Genomic DNA, 16,609 nt, shown 5'->3' on the forward strand with positions numbered 1-16,609 from the left:
TGTTTCTGCCATGTTATTATATCCATCATCCTAATCAATCCCAGAATCCTTTGAGTCTCATTTCAATTTCACCCATGGCACCCCCCCAAAAAATGACCGTGAATTTAAAAGCTAACTTTCAGCCCAGTCAGGTGGTACAGCAGAGTACTACTCTTCTCTCTCCTTCTGCAACCCAAGCAGACACAGATTGCATTCTAAATGACACCCTATTTTGACCCGGCCCAAAATACTGCACTATATAGGGTACCATTTGGGACCCAGTCACAGTCAGCGAGTTAGCCATATCTCAAGGACAATTTTCCACTTTAATAAGGGAAAGGCACAGAGCTGGGAACGGCTCATGCTCGGCCATTAGAGTTACATCATCACTGCGGCGACTAATTAAAGTTGTGTTAGCGTAGAGAATCTGGAGCATGGAGAAGTGCCCTGGGTAAGGATGGGGAAGATGCCCCGAGGGCGGGCAACATTCTGCTGATCTCACAGAAGTTTGAGGTCCGGGTTTCCAACAGGTTTGAACATTTAATGTGTGTGGGAGGGTATGTATGTGTGTGTGTCTGTGGGAGGGTATGTATGTGTGTGTGTGGGGGAGAGTATGTATGTGTGTGTGTGTGGGAGGGTATGTATGTGTGTGTGTGGGAGGGTATGTATGTGTGTGTGTGTGTGTGGGAGGGTATGTATGTGTGTGTGTGTTTGTGGGAGGGTATGTATGTGTGTGTGTGTGTGTGGGAGGGTATGTATGTGTGTGTGTGTGTGGGAGGGTATGTATGTGTGTGTGTGTGTGTGGGAGGGTATGTATGTGTGTGTGTGTGTGTGGGAGGGTATGTATGTGTGTGTGTGTGTGTGGGAGGGTATGTATGTGTGTGTGTGTGTGTGGGAGGGTATGTATGTGTGTGTGTGTGTGTGGGAGGGTATGTATGTGTGTGTGTGTGTGTGGGAGGGTATGTATGTGTGTGTGTGTGTGTGGGAGGGTATGTATGTGTGTGTGTGTGGGAGGGAGGGTATGTATGTGTGTGTGTGTGGGAGGGAGGGTATGTATGTGTGTGTGTGTGGGAGGGAGGGTATGTATGTGTGTGTGTGTGGGAGGGTATGTATGTGTGTGTGTGTGTGTGGGAGGGTATGTATGTGTGTGTGTGTGGGAGGGAGGGTATGTATGTGTGTGTGGGAGGGAGGGTATGTATGTGTGTGTGGGAGGGTATGTATGTGTGTGTGTGTGGGAGGGATGGTATGTATGTGTGTCTGTGTGGGAGGGTATGTATGTGTGTGTGTGTGGGAGGGTATGTATGTGTGTGTGTGTGGGAGGGTATGTATGTGTGTGTGTGTGGGAGGGTATGTATGTGTGTGTGTGGGAGGGTATGTATGTGTGTGTGTGGGAGGGTATGTATGTATGTGTGTGTGTGTGGGAGGGTATGTATGTGTGTGTGTGTGGGAGGGTATGTATGTGTGTGTGTGGGGGAGGGTATGTATGTGTGTGTGTGGGAGGGTATGTATGTGTGTGTGTGGGAGGGTATGTATGTGTGTGTGTGGGAGGGTATGTGTGTGTGTGTGTGTGAGGTTGTGAGCGTGTGTGTGTGAGTGTGTGTGTGTGTGTGTGTCTGTGGGAGGGTATGTCTGTGGGAGGGTATGTGTGTGTGGGATGGTATGTGTGCGTATGTGGGAGGGTATGTGTGTGTGTGTGGGAGGGTATGTGTGTGTGTGTGTGTGTGAGAGAGGGTATGTGTGTGTGTGAGGGTATGTGTGTGTGTGTGTGTGTGTGGGAGGGTATGTGTGTGTGTGTGGGAGGGTGTGTATGTATGCAAGTGTAAGTGAAAGGGAGAGAGAGAGAGAGAGAGAGTAGATAGATAGATAGAGTGGGAGTGTGTACGCTTGTTTGAGTGTGTTGAGGAGAAAGAGAGGAAGAACTAAATATTTTAAATACATCATACCCAGTTTCCATGGACACCAAAAAGTCTATCTGAGATTTAACTTTCCTCTGAGTTCGATTTGAAGGTAATGTATTGAAATTCAAGAGTCACTCAAGCAGATTCAAGTCCATGTTTCACAAAGAGCACAAGCTTAGCATTAGCTATCAGGCCGGTTTTATAAGCTGGGTTTGTCCTTGGTTTCTATGTCTATGCATAATTGAACATAGATAAACAACATCCAAGGACCTCAGTGAATTGAGGTCTCCAAAGACCCCTTCTGGCTTTCAACCGCAGCAAACGTACCTTGTCTATCCTCCACCCACACAGGCACATATTAAATTAATGCGCTTTCCCTCAGTAGTCAAGCTGTACCACGGCCGGCAGTAAGGCTACCACGATTCCAATATCCATAGCATACCTGGGAGGAATTTAATAGGCTCCTCAAATCCCTGATCACAGCTTCTATTTCCGGTTCAGTCATCCTGACTTGGGAGTTGACCCCTCCGACAGAAATCCCTCCATACCTTGAGTGGTGGGTAGTGGTAGTTGTGGGGGCAGAGATCACAGTGCAATTTAATAAGATATGAAAACGCATGGACACACAAAGACAGGAATAAACGCACAGACATGCACGCACACGCACACACACACACACACACACACACACACACACACACACACACACACACACACAGAGTAACATTTCATTTGACTCTTAGATTACTTATCATGAATAGGACCTTGAGTTGAACATTATACACGTTATCTTAGATAACTCCAGCTGCATTGTTGGCATTATATCTGAATGTTACACAAGTTTTACCAAGCACATAGGTGAATGGATAATAGTGTCTGGTAAATGACTAAAATGACAAATAAGTCAAATTACCTTTTTCTGCCTGCTTCCTTGTAGGTCTTTAAAAGGAAGTCTGTCATGTTCCGCCCCGTCATGTCCTGCAGTGTGTCTGTGGTATTCTGGGTCCTCTGGAAATATGTGATAATGACATGGTATTATTTCTAAGATACATAGGTTCTCTTCAGCCCGGCACTCATTGACATGTGATGTGCGTTTCACTAAAGTGTACAGACCCTTAAGGTAGCTTAAGAGGAAAATATGAAAAAAAATGGCACATTCCAAGCAATGGATACAATAGCAACGACATGCCATCTTAGCAGACGCATTTACCCATAGGGACATACAACCCCACGTCTGTACATTTTGCTAGCCCCGGCGGGATTTAAACCCACAAACCATGACGTTGCAAGCGCTTTACCATACGAACTCAGCCACACAGCAGTGGTAATACATACAAGTTCCAGATATTGCATTGTGTAAAATAAAAACAAAAATATGTCTGGCAGGCTATGCACTTCAACCCTCTATCTGATTCACTGATTGGGCACTGAAATGTACCTGTACCTATCTACATTTACAATCAGATGTTGACGATCAATATGGTGTTTGTTTTAACACAATATCAAAGAGATCAGAGACAACAAAAAAAAAAAAATCCCAACTACCGGTTGTCATGTCTACCTTTGAAAGCCAGGCACTATGATCAGGATTGAAAAAGTTCAGCCAAAACAATGGCCACACCCTTCTAATACAAACAGGGGTGGAAGCACTCTTATTATTATTTCACGATGGTGGCACCAGCCACATTTCTAACCATAATCAAGTCAGATACGTGTGGCGCTGTGGAACACAACTAAGAACACTGAACCTGATCATAATAGTGAGCCTGTTGGAGCCTTCCCCATCACTATGATACAGCCAATGTGGCTAATGTCAAAGGGACCTAATTAGCCCGTACTCTCCATAAATTGGCACGTTCAAAGACACAATTAGGGAGGATGCGACACTGTGGTGCGCATCCACTCCACATACCCTCCATAGCCACATCCAACACATGCTAACAACTAGCAAGCCCCTCCTGTCTGGCCCAGTTTATTTCATGGTGTCGGGATACTATGCTGATTAGAAGGATTTCTTGGCAACGCTAATGGAGACTGCTTATAAGGGTCCAGAGCGCCCCAAGCCGAGCCTCAAGCGCCTTAATCCCCCTCCCCACCCTGACTCCCTTTTGCCCAGTTGTGTTCTCTCCACCCTTCACTGGGTTTCTAGCTTATCGTGCTAACCGATGGTAAACACTGCCCACATAATGAGTTGAAATAGCCTCCCCCGTGCTGATAAGTTGTGTTTGTATGCCTATTTTCTATGTCGTTTAGTAATGACATGGATATGTATGCAAACGGGCATCTGCTTGATAATGAATTCCTAGTTAGGTTGGGGCGAGGGGGCGGATTAGGAGGGGAGAGGGGAAGTGCAAGGCTGGTGATTCTTTTCCAAAAGCTTGTTTGTGTGCCTATCTGTCTCTCAGATACCTGTCCCTCAGATAGATATTTGGATGGTTCCATGTTCTTCTTATTTTCATCTTTTTTCAGCTGCTTGCCCAGTAATCTGTATTTATCTGACCAGAATTGATTTGGTCAGATAGTTAGATGGACTTTCCAAATCCACCCCTGGTCAATCTGAAGATACAGGCCAACTGCAGAAAATGAAGTCTGCAATATGTAATAGCAGGACTCTACTTCAAATGAGATGAATGTGTAGTCATGAGCTTTTTACACTCGAACCCACTACATGTTGAGAAAATTTGTTATCTACAAACGAACCATGTTATTTTGAAAGTACTTCAACTAACTCCACACTACAGGCAAATGTAGTTCAACTAAACCTACACTACCGGGAAATGTAGTTCAACTAACTCCACACTACAGGCAAATGTAGTTCAATTAAACCTACACTACAGGGAAATGTAGTTCAACTAACCACACTACAGGCAAATGTAGTTCAACTAAACCTACACTACCGGGAAATGTAGTTCACCTAACGCCACACTACTGGGAAATGTAGTTCAACTAACTCCACACTACTGGGAAATGTAGTTCAACTAACTCCACACGACTGGGAAACTTAGTTCAACTAACAGCACACTACTGGGAAACTTAGTTCAACTAACAGCACACTACTGGGAAACTTAGTTCAACTAACTCCACACTACTGGGAAATGTAGTTCAACTAACTCCACACTACTGGGAAATGTAGTTTCTCTACTAGTGAATCAAGAAGGAAGTTGTGTAACAGGAAGAAGCAGATGAGTCACAGCACAATACTCTGTTTACCACTGAAAAATCTGAGTCTCCTTTCCGAGCAGCAGGAACTCAGGCATAAACAAACAGATAGAGAGTTGACTTAACCGTACAGCTCACAGCCAGCATGAATCTAATTGCATTGGCCGATTTCCACATCCTCCAAACGAATACCACAGATAACGTGAGGTCTCCTCCAACACTCCATGGACGTGTGTCCTAATATGGACACCGTACATGTCAGCTATTTATGTAACTCCATAGATAGATATCGGAGGACGTCATTGTAATGGCTGAAATGGAATGAATGAAATAGCAACCATGTGTTTGATGTATATGAAACCTTTCCAATTATTCAATTTCAGCCTTTACAATGAGCACGTCCTCAGGTATCTCCTCCCACCAGCCACTTCTGATCCAGATGATTTACTGTACATAGAATGCTCTCTCCACACTTGTCAATCTATACCTCACATCAATCATTCCACGAGCGTATATGCTGCTCTCGACCGCACAAGTAATTTTAAGGCATATTGGCCATCTACGTCTTATATATCCCAACTATTTACCCGCACTTCCTATACATGACGTCGCTTATTCCGCACGCATCTGTCCCTCTCGACTGCAGGTTGATGACACACAGGAGAGGCAAACAGGAGAGGCATATGTAAACTCAGAGTAATCAAATCTGAGCTGACATGCTGCCGTGTTAGAGAGACCTTAAGAGGGTAGGCAGTGTTCTTAATAATCTCTGCATATAGTCTCTGTATCTTGGGAAACCTCAAAAGACCAACTGTCTATTCTACCTGGCACAAATAAATGCACTCTTCGTGATGTAGAGTTCTGCTAAAAACCACGTGAGCCTCGTGTTGCAAACCTCAAAGACCAATGTCCAATTTTACCTGGCACAAACACATTGCCGCTGTCTGATGAAAACCTTTAAACTCCATTTTTGCCAATTTGCATTTTTATTTTAATTACTGAAAGCATTAACTCCCCTCGATGTACTTGGAACATTTCATGACTCGAAGAACAAGAACATGTATTCAAAATAGCTTCTGAAGTTTCATAATTGTATGTTCGTTAATGGGAAAATATGGTAATTTCCTGAAAGGTTTTTGTTTTGGAGATAAGAGGTTTTCACCAGACAGCAACGGAATGCAATCGTCGGGACATAGAGTTTCTGTTTTAAACTATGTGTGCCATCTGCTGTATGTAGCTTTGGAGGCCTAGGCAGAGTATGTCTCATCTAGTTTGTTGATTCCCTCAGAAATGCTCAATTATGATCAAGTCAATTGTGTTTTCTTGTGTTTTTAAAGACACAACATATAATTCCCATTTCCAGAAAGGCACGACTTATAATTATAATGTCCCGTCAAAAGTGTGCCACCTGTCTTGTTTGTGGAGCTGAGTCTTGGAAAAGTAGCTGCTGGTAAGTTATTTGCAGAGCCCCACCTGTTTTGAGCCCCACGTTTATAGGGGGGGACTTTCCTGTTTTGCATGGGGGGCTTTTGCATATTAATTAATATGTGTCACATATCAGTTTGTAAACAATGTAAAAAATTACATATTTTTTATTAAGTTAATAAAGTTAAGTTAATAAAGCTGCATAAACACATGGTCTCTTTTTTGTTTTCTTGAGTAAGGCAGCTCCAAAATGCAGGTGTTTCAGCCAAGCTCAGGGCTTTCTGTGGTGGGGCAAGCCAGTAAAAAATACAGAGCGTTGCACCATGATTGGCTCAGTGTTCTGTCACTCATGGGGACTCTAAGAGTTACATTAGTGCCCATCCAAGAAGGCTCAACGTCATTGGACACAGATAAAATGACATCAAAACACATTATATCCCCAGTAGCTTCGATTGGACTGTTCATGTAAACATCATACTTTCAAAATCTTAGCTAGCAGTCATCATCATGAACCAAGTCGACAATCTATTGGTAAATCCTTTTTAATCCTTGTCATATGAAGATAAATTATAGATAAAACGTATAATTGCTTCATTGGCTATTGGACATAAATATTACACAACAAATTGGAAATCGCCAAATTCAACAATGAGTGGTTTGGAAGGAATCCGTGGCTAACTGCAATCATTGCAAAGCAATCATTAGCCTGCTATTCGGAGTGGAGTGGCTGTGTGATCCCAAGTCTAAGATTAAGGGTCTTTTTTCCTAGTTTAAAAATATAAACATTCAACATTTGCCATGCTGTCAATGAAGCATGATTTGTGCCACCCTTAAAACAACTTAACTCGGAACTACAAAATCGGACTTCTGTGAGTTCAAGACAACTGGGAACTCGGGGAAAACGAGCCATGGCTGGGAAAATACGTTTTGAACTTTCATCCAGCTCAGAATTGTAAATGTGGAAACCGGGCCTCTTTCCAGAGCTACAACCTGAAGATCACTGATGTCAACATGATTCAACCTTTTTTTCCCCAGAGTTCCCAATTATCTTGAAAGCACCATAAATCCAAAGAATGCCAGACTTTGATGACAAAGTTTGATGACAAAATTTGCCCACGAAGGACCACCGCACCAACTTCCTGTTCAAGTGAGCACAGCACAACAAGGTGAGTCCAAAAATGTCTTGTTTGCTGCTGCATGCATTATGTAATATGCCAAGGAGATATGTATACTGTAGCTAATAAAGTAATACTAAGTGTATGTTGTGTAGAAAGCTGTTAGTAGTCCATGTGCCCCACCCTAATAATTTGGTCTATTTTCACCTCTTGATTTTGCCAACTGTTCTGACTTGGTGGTGCACATGTAGCCTATAACCTGTTTTTGAGAAATGTAATCATTGAATATTGTAACGTTAAGAGCTTTCATTGTCTGCTAATATGCCCCCTTTATTTATTCCACGTTCTGACTTGGTGTACATCAAGAACACTGTAAGAACGGCCCATGTTCTGAATTTTGTTGCTGTAAATTTCAAAAGTGCTGAACTTTTGACTACATCTGTCCAAGCTTCCTCATTAATGTCTTATTGGAAATTCCAGATTGCCTTGTATCTGCTTGTTGTCCCCTTATTCCATGGTTTGTACATCTCAATTGACAGTATAAACTACATTTGTTTAAGCAAGTCAGCCATGTCAGCTATGTTTTTTTTAAAGGCAGTAAATGAGGCTGAATGAACTGTTTTGCTGCCAGACAAGGCTCCGCTGATAGCCAGGTGTAGCAGTGGTCAGGTGTTGGGACTGCTGTTGGGACCGTTATAGTGTAATTCATGTATTGTTTAGTGTAGTTGCTTTGCTGGCATGCATCCCACATAAACATTTTTTTGCACCACCAAGATTTACATGCTAAAATCGCCACTGGCTATTTGTAAATACAGGGAACTAAAGTGATGGATTGCGACTAAAATGTAATCTTGTTGGCTGGAAATGGCAAGGAATGTTGGTATACTTGCAGCAGCAAGTGGATATGTGTGTGTGCATACTTGCATGTTTTGAGTACCTTCGCTCGCACAACAGATATTGGTTTGAAGAAAATCTATTGACAACACCTCCCCTTGCTGGGTGGATCAACATCCGACATAAGGCTATGTTCAAAATAACACAAACATAAGCTGCTGGGGTCTTTTCCCTGTGTTTGCGAGAGACATTTCCATCTTTACAAGTCAACACTGTAGATATACTATCAGCGGCAGAGCCTGGTTTTACTCCCAAAAAAACGAAAACAAATTACTGGGCCTCATTCCACCATCTGCCTCATCTCGTGACCTCACAACCTTTTCACTTTTGTTTTCCAAGACGCCTTTCCTTGTTGAACGAACCGGTACGGACAGGTCATTTAACACTAAAATGGATCTTGGGGGTAAAAGCCAAAATAAAACATCAACAGTAATCTCTTGAAGCAAAGATGTGGCCAACCCAAATTGTTTGTTCTCTCTGCTTGAATCCAGGTTGCAGGACTTGCAAATACATTGTGTTGCTTATTTTCAGATGTTTTTACATCATAGAGTGGCTTCGGCTGGTCAATGAGGGGTTCCGTTCCCAATAAGCTGAACTCTGATTCATATTGTTCAGGTAATACAATGGGAATTGGTCATGTTGATGCACAATATAATGACAATGCATTACCATGTCAGGACAAGTCCCGGAAGAAAAAAAGACAAAAAAGTTATTTGAAACAGGGAGGGTTGTTCTTAAACTTGTCCAATTTGTACCCCTGGCCAATTAGAAAACAGGAGTACATCAGTAGCAATGGAAGTTTTAATGCCTAGTTTTCAATGTCTCTGGTTGTCCTAATGTTTTGTGCACTAACTGTGCTTCAGTCATTCAAAATAGTGTTTGCAAGGGATTGTCTAGTGGTTTTGATTCCAAGGACCACCCATATGTAAAATGTGTGCACACATAACTGTATGGCATATATTATTGTCACTATATTAAGGGTTGTTTTTGAAGGCTTCCTAAAGCATATTTAATTGAATTGGGATATAAGCATTTTCAGGAGCACCCACCTCTACTCACAAAGGTGGTGAATGAAGAAAATATGCACAACTTCAATGATTTATTTGAAAGATAATGGCGGCAAGGCTATGCAGCGGTAGCTGAGGAGAATCATTTGCAAACAGGCTGTAGTTAGAGTGGTCTCCTGATGATAAAGACATCAATTGTAATACCCAGAGCACGGCAGCTTTATCAATTCCTTTGCATGAATGGAGGCCTTTTCATCTGTGAAGGTTAAATATCGCCAATGAGAGTCAATACCTGAGATTTGGTGATAAGACCTACCGTCGCATGCCATTTCCATGGAAACAACAATTTCACACTCGCTACTGTGTCTGTGAGGGCCTGTTTTATTCTCGCTTCCTTTCATTTCTGCAGTTTTCAAGGGCATATTGGGAGGATAGCAGGGATAAAAGAAAATAAATCCACTTTAAAGGGAATATATTCTCTGTATGTTCTGGGTTTCCGTAGGTGGGTCAGCCTGAGATACAAATCAATTTAACCCCCCCCCCCCCCACCCCAATTCAAGACTACGGCACACAGGTAAGATCTATAGCATTCATTGTTTGATAAATTAACACTGATTTGGTGTGTGTGTGTGTGTGTGTGTGTGTGTGTGTGTGTGTGTGTGTGTGTGTGTGTGTGTGTGTGTGTGTGTGTGTGTGTGTGTGTGTGTGTGTGTGTGTGTGTGTGTGTGTGTGTGTGTGTGTGTGTGTGTGTGTGCGTATACAGTCGTGGCCAAAAGTTTTGAGAATGACACCAATATTAATTTTCATAAAGTGTGCTGCTTCAGTGTCTTTAGATATTTTTGTCAGATGATACTATGGAATGCTGAAGTATAATTACAAGCATTTCACAAGTGTCAAAGGCTTTTATTCACAATCACATGAAGTTGATGCAAAGAGTCAATATTTGCAGTGCTGACTCTTCATTTTCAAGACCTCTGCAATCCGCCCCGGCATGCTGTCAATCTCCTGTGCCGACAGAGATGGCCGCCTCGCTTCGCGTTCCTAGGAAACTATGCAGTTATTTCTTACATTGGTACCCCAGGTAATCTTAGGTTTTATTACATACAGTCGGGAGGAACTGTTGGATATAAGAGCAACGTCAACTCACCATCATGACGATCAGGAATACGACTTTCCCCGAAGCGGATCCTCTGTTTTGCCCACCACCCAGGACAATGGATCGGATCGCAGCCGGCGAACCAAAACAACGACGCCGTAAAAGGGGCAGATGAAGCACCCTTCTGGTCAGGCTCAGGAGACGGGCACATCGCGCACCGCTCCCGAGCATACTACTCGCCAATGTCCAGTCTCTTGACAACAAGATAGATGAAATCCGAGCAAGGGTAGCATTCCAGAGAGACACAAGAGACTGTAACGTTCTTTGCTTCACGGAAACATGGCTCACTCGAGACACGCTATCGGAGTCGGTACAGCCAGCTGGTTTCTTCACGCATCGCACCGACAGAAACAAGCATCTTTCTGGTAAGAAGGGTGGGGGGGTATGCCTTATGATTAACGAGAAGTGGTGTGATCATAACAACATACAGGATCTCAAGTCCTTCTGTTCCCCAGACTTAGAATTCCTCACAATCAAATGTCGACCGCATTATCTACCAAGAGAATTCTCTTCGATTATAATCACAGCCGCATATATATTCCCCCCCAAGCAGACACATCGATGGCCCTGAACGAACTTCATTTGACTCTATGTAAACTGAAAACCACATATCCTGAGGCTGCATTCATTGTAGCTGAGGATTTTAACAAGGCTAATCTGAAAACAATTCTATCAGCATATCGATTGTGCAACCAGGGCTGATAATCATTGTTTTCATTGTTATTCATTGTTATTCTATTGTTATTGTAACTTCCGCGACACATATAAGGCCCTCCCCCTCCCTTCGGTGAGCGAGTTTATTAGCAAGTGCATCGGCGATGTCGTATCCACAGCAACTATTAAAACATTCCCAAACCAGAAACTGTGGATTGATGGCAGCGTGAAACTGAAAGCGCGAAACTGAAAGCGCGAACCACTGCTTTTAATCAGGGCAAGGTGACCAGAAACATGACCGAATACAAACAGTGTAGCTATTCCCTCCACAAGGCAATCAAACAAGCTAAGTGTCAGTATAGAGACCAAGTAGAGTCGCAATTCAAGAGGTATGTGGCAGGGTCTACAGTCAATCACGGATTACAAAAAGAAAACCAGCCCCGTTGCGGACCAGGATGTCTTGCTCCCAGACAGACTAAATAACTCTCTTTCAGGACAATACAGTGCCACTGACACAGCCCGCTACCAAAACCTGCGGACTCTCCTTCACTGCAGCCGATGTGAGTAAAACATTTAAACGTGTTAACCCTCGCAAGGCTGCAGGCCCAGACGTCATCCCCAGCCACGACCTCAGAGCATGCGCAGACCAGCTGGCTGGTGTGTTTACGGACATATTCAATTAATCCTTATCCCAGTCTGCTGTTCCCACATGCTTCAAGAGGGCCACCATTGTTCCTGTTCCCAAGAAAGCCAAGGTAACTGAGCTAAACAACTACCGCCCCGTAGCACTCACTTCCGTCATCATGAAGTGCTTTGAGAGACTAGTCAAGGACCATTCCACCCTACCTGACACCCAAGACCCACTCCAATTTGCTTACCGCCCCAATAGGTCCACAGACGACGCAATCGCAACCACACTGCGCTAACCCATCTGGACAAGAGGAATACCTATGTGAGAATGCTGTTCATGAACTACAGCTCAGCACATAACACCATAGTACCCTCCAAACTCGTCATCAAGCTCGAGAACCTGGGTCTCAACCCCGTCCTGTGCAACTGGGTACTGGACTTCCTGACGGGCCGCCCCCAGGTGGTGAGGGTAGGTAACATCTCCACCCCGCTGATCCTCAACACTGGGGCCCCACAAGGGTGCGTTCTCAGCCCTCTCCTATACTCCTTGTTCACCCACGACTGCGTGGCCATGCACCCCTCCAACTCAATCATCAAGTTTGCAGACGACACTACAGTGGTAGGCTTGATTACCAACAACGACGAGACAGCCTACATGGAGGAGGTGAGGGCCCTCGGAGTGTGGTGTCAGGAAAATAACCTCACACTCAACGTCAACAAAACAAAGCAGATGATCGTGGACTTTGGGAAACAGCAGAAGGAGCACCCCCCTATCCACATTGACGGGACAGTAGTGGAGAGTTTTAAGTTCCTCAGCGTACACATCACAGAAAACTGAAAACCCACACTAGACAGCGTGGTGAAGAAGGCGCAGCAGCGCCTGTTCGACCTCAAGAGGCTGAAGAAATCCGGCTTGTCACCAAAAGCACTCACAAACCTTTACAGATGCACAATCGAGAGCATCCTGTCGGGCTGTATCACCGCCTGGTACGGCAAGTGCTCCGCCCACAACTGTAAGGCTCTCCAGAGGGTAGTGAGGTCTGCACAACGCATCACCGGGGGCAAACTACCTGCCCTCCAGGACTCCTACACCACCCGATGTCACAGGAAGGCCATAAAGATCATCAAGGACAACAACAACCCGAGCCACTGCCTGTTCACCCCACTATCATCCAGAAGGTGAGGTCAGTACATGTGCATCAAAGCAGAGACTGAGAGACTGAAAAACAGCTTCTATCTCAAGGCCATCAAGACTGTTAAACAGCCATCACTAACATTGAGTGGCTGCTGCCAACATACTGACTCAATCTCTAACCACTAATAATAAAACATTGGATGTAATAAATGTATCACTAGTCACTTTAAACTATGCCACTTTATATAATGTTTACATACCTTACATTACTCATCTCATATGTATATACTGTACCCGATACCATCTACTGCATCTTGCCTATGCCGCTCTGTACCATCACTCATTCATATATTTTTATGTACATATTCTTCATTCCTTTACACTTGTGTGTATAAGGTAGTAGTTGTGGAATTGTTAGGTTAAATTACTCGTTGGTCATTACTGCATTGTCGGAACTAGAAGCACAAGAATTGCTACACTCGCATTAACATCTGCTAACCATGTGTATGTGACAAATACAATTTGATTTGATGAACTTCTCGGACACATCCTGACTGATGGCAGCCCATTCTTGCATAATCAATGCTTGGAGTTTATCAGAATTTGTGGGGTTTTGTTTGTCCACCCGCCTTGAGGATTGACCACAAGTTCTCAATGGGATTAAGGTTTGGGGAGTTTCCTGGCCATGGACCCAAAATATTGTTATTTTGTTCCCCGAGCCACTTAGTGATGAATCTTTTGCCTTATGGCAAGGTGCTCCATCATGCTAGAAAAGGCATTGTCAGCCAAACTGTTCCTGGATGGTTGGGAGAAGTTGCTGGATGTGTTGGTTCCATTCTTTATTCATGGCTGTGTTCTTAGGCAAAATTGTGAGTGAGCCCACTCCCTTGGCTGAGAAACAACCCCACACATGAATGGCCTCAGGATGCTTTACTGTTGGCATGACACAGGACTGATGGTAGCGCTCACCTTGTCTTCTCTGGACAAGCTTTTTTCCAGATGCACCAAACAATCGGAAAGGGGATTCATCAGAGAAAAGGACTTTACCCCTGTCCTCAGCAGTCCAATCCCTGTACCTTTTGCAGAATATCAGTCTGTCCCTGATGTTTTTCCTGAAGAGAAGTGGCTTCTTTGCTGCCCTTCTTGACACCAGGCCATCCTCCAAAAGTCCTACAGCTGAATCAACTTTAGGGGGCAGTCCTGGCGCTTGCTGGGCTTTCTTGGGTGCCCTGAAGCCTTCTTCACAACAAGTTCTTGATGATTTGATAAATGGTTGATTTAGGTGCAATCTTACTGGCAGCAATATCCTTACCTGTGAAGCCCTTCTTGTGCAAAGCCATGATGACAGCATGTGTCTCCTTGCAGGTAACCATGTTTGACAGAGGAAGAACAATGATTACAAGTACCACCCCTCCTTTTGAAGCTTCCAGTCTGTTATTCGAACTCAATCAGCATGACAGAGTGATCTGCAACCTTGTCCTTGTCAACACTCACACCTGTGTTAACGAGAGAACCACTGACATGTCAGCTGGTCCTTTTGTGTCAGGGCTGAAATGCAGTGGAATATGTTTTTTGGGGATTCAGTTCATTTGCATGGCAACGAGGGACTTTGCAATTAATTGATCACTCTTCATAACATTCTGGAGTATATGCAAATTGCCATCATACAAACTGAGGCAGCAGACTTGGTGAAAACTAATATTTGTGTCATTCTCAAAACTTTTGGCCACGACTGTATATGTTCAGTGCCTGAGTGTGTGTAGTGTGTGTGTGTATGTGTGTGTGTGTGTGCGCGCAAGGGTGGGATTCATCCCGTGACAAGTGCATCTATCTTTATATGTTTCATGTCTGTACCGCCGTCTCCCAAATCTGAAGAGTAGTATAGCTTATTCCTCTGAACTCACAAGGGCAGATGGCGTGGAATGTTATCTTCCTTCAGAATGATGTACAAGACATGAGGGTAAAATACTGTATGAAGTAGACATTCTCATGTCTTGCCGGTAGGAAATGTAACATTCATCCTTCTGACTTGTTCCTCAGTGGTATTAATGTTCCATGCTCATTAAAGGCATGGATTATATGGTCCAACATCATCCAATGTATTCCACAAATTCCCCAAATGCCATTGAATGCTTGTGTTTGAACACCACCATGTGAAGGGAAGAGTGGCAGAAAGAGACACAATCAAAATACAGTGATCTTAAAGAAGGGACGGAAAACGATGGAGAAGGAGAGAGAGAGACTTGTGTAATGCATCCAACAGCACGTTTTAATGAGACACCTTGACAACCTCGTTGAGATCCGTGTGTCAGAATAAGAAAGGCCACACAAAGGGTATTCCTTTTGTCCGACAACAATCCATATCCCATAATACCGTTTTCCAACCACCACTTCAAATAGGCCCTGCTTTGTCACAGGATGTGGGGGGTACACTGTGAGGCTCGCACAAGCACAACGAGGCATTATATATCCGTCAAGGGCGGACGTCTTGTGATAGTCTTGTGATAGCTATAAATGAGCTCTTGGTAGGACGGAAGGATGGGGGAAGAGATGAGGACTGGGGATGAGCCGTGCGTCTTTAAAAAGGGTATTTTCACCAAACAGCATGGGCTCCGGTTAGGGGAAGTCATTGGCTTTCAAGGGCCTCTTACTGTCTGTCTGAGAGGACTGAGCCCACACAAATGTGTTCACACTAACACACATGCATGCATACGCATTGGCATTCACACACACACACGCACAAACACACAGGTTGGGCAGGTTGGGTTGCTAATTTCAGAATCTCAGGTGCCACCTACTGGCATTTAACCTCTAACCTGCTTCAGGGGCCCTGCTCTGTGACCTACTATGTGCTACTTCCAGCCTCTCTCATGTATCTGTCTATCTGTCTGTCTGTCTGTCTGTCTCCGTCCGTCTGACTGTCTCCATCCGTCCGACTGTCTCCGTCCGACTGTCTCCGTCCGTCTCTGTCCGACTGTCCATCTCCGTCCGTCTCCGTCCGACTGTCCATCTCCGTCCGACTGTCCGTCTCCGTCCGATTGTCTCCCTGTCTCCGTCCGATTGTCTCCCTGTCTCCGTCCGATTGTCTCCCTGTCTCCGTCCGATTGTCTCCCTGTCTCCGTCCGATTGTCTGTCTGTCTCCGTCCGATTGTCTCCCTGTCTGTCTGTCTGTCTCCGTCCGATTGTCTCCCTGTCTCCGTCCGATTGTCTCCCTGTCTCCGTCCGATTGTCTGTCTGTCTGTCTGTCTGTCTGTCTCTGTCCGACTGTCTGTCTCTGTCCGACTGTCTGTCTCTGTCCGACTGTCTGTCTCTGTCCGACTGTCTGTCTCTGTCCGACTGTCTGTGTGTGTGTGTGTGTGTGTGTGTGTGTGTGTGTGTGTGTGTGTGTGTGTGTGTGTGTGTGTGTGTGTGTGTGTGTGTGTGTGTGTGTGTGTGTGTGTGTGTATATATATAAGAGTTCCTCTTTGCCAAGATTTTGTCAAACATCCCAATTAGCAATCTCAGAAAAATATTCAAAGGCTTTACAGTCAAACATCTAAATATTCATTCCAAGTTTA

General features: G+C 44.3%; 1 protein-coding gene across 2 annotated transcripts in view; it reads right to left on the reverse strand.

The window, feature by feature from the left end:
- Window positions 1–16,609, reverse strand: part of LOC109906504 (phospholipid-transporting ATPase ABCA1) — a 226,621-nt gene that overhangs the window by 71,819 nt on the left and 138,193 nt on the right. For both annotated transcript variants that reach the window (XM_031792012.1, XM_020504223.2), the window contains exons 33-34: window positions 2,791–2,885; window positions 2,320–2,425 (exon numbers count right to left, since the gene is read on the reverse strand). In XM_031792012.1, the coding sequence (XP_031647872.1) occupies window positions 2,320–2,425; window positions 2,791–2,885 (201 nt within the window). The remainder of the gene's footprint in view (window positions 1–2,319; window positions 2,426–2,790; window positions 2,886–16,609) is intronic.

Source organism: Oncorhynchus kisutch, linkage group LG16, assembly GCF_002021735.2.
Source record: "Oncorhynchus kisutch isolate 150728-3 linkage group LG16, Okis_V2, whole genome shotgun sequence".
In the NCBI taxonomy this organism is placed as follows: domain Eukaryota; kingdom Metazoa; phylum Chordata; class Actinopteri; order Salmoniformes; family Salmonidae; genus Oncorhynchus; species Oncorhynchus kisutch.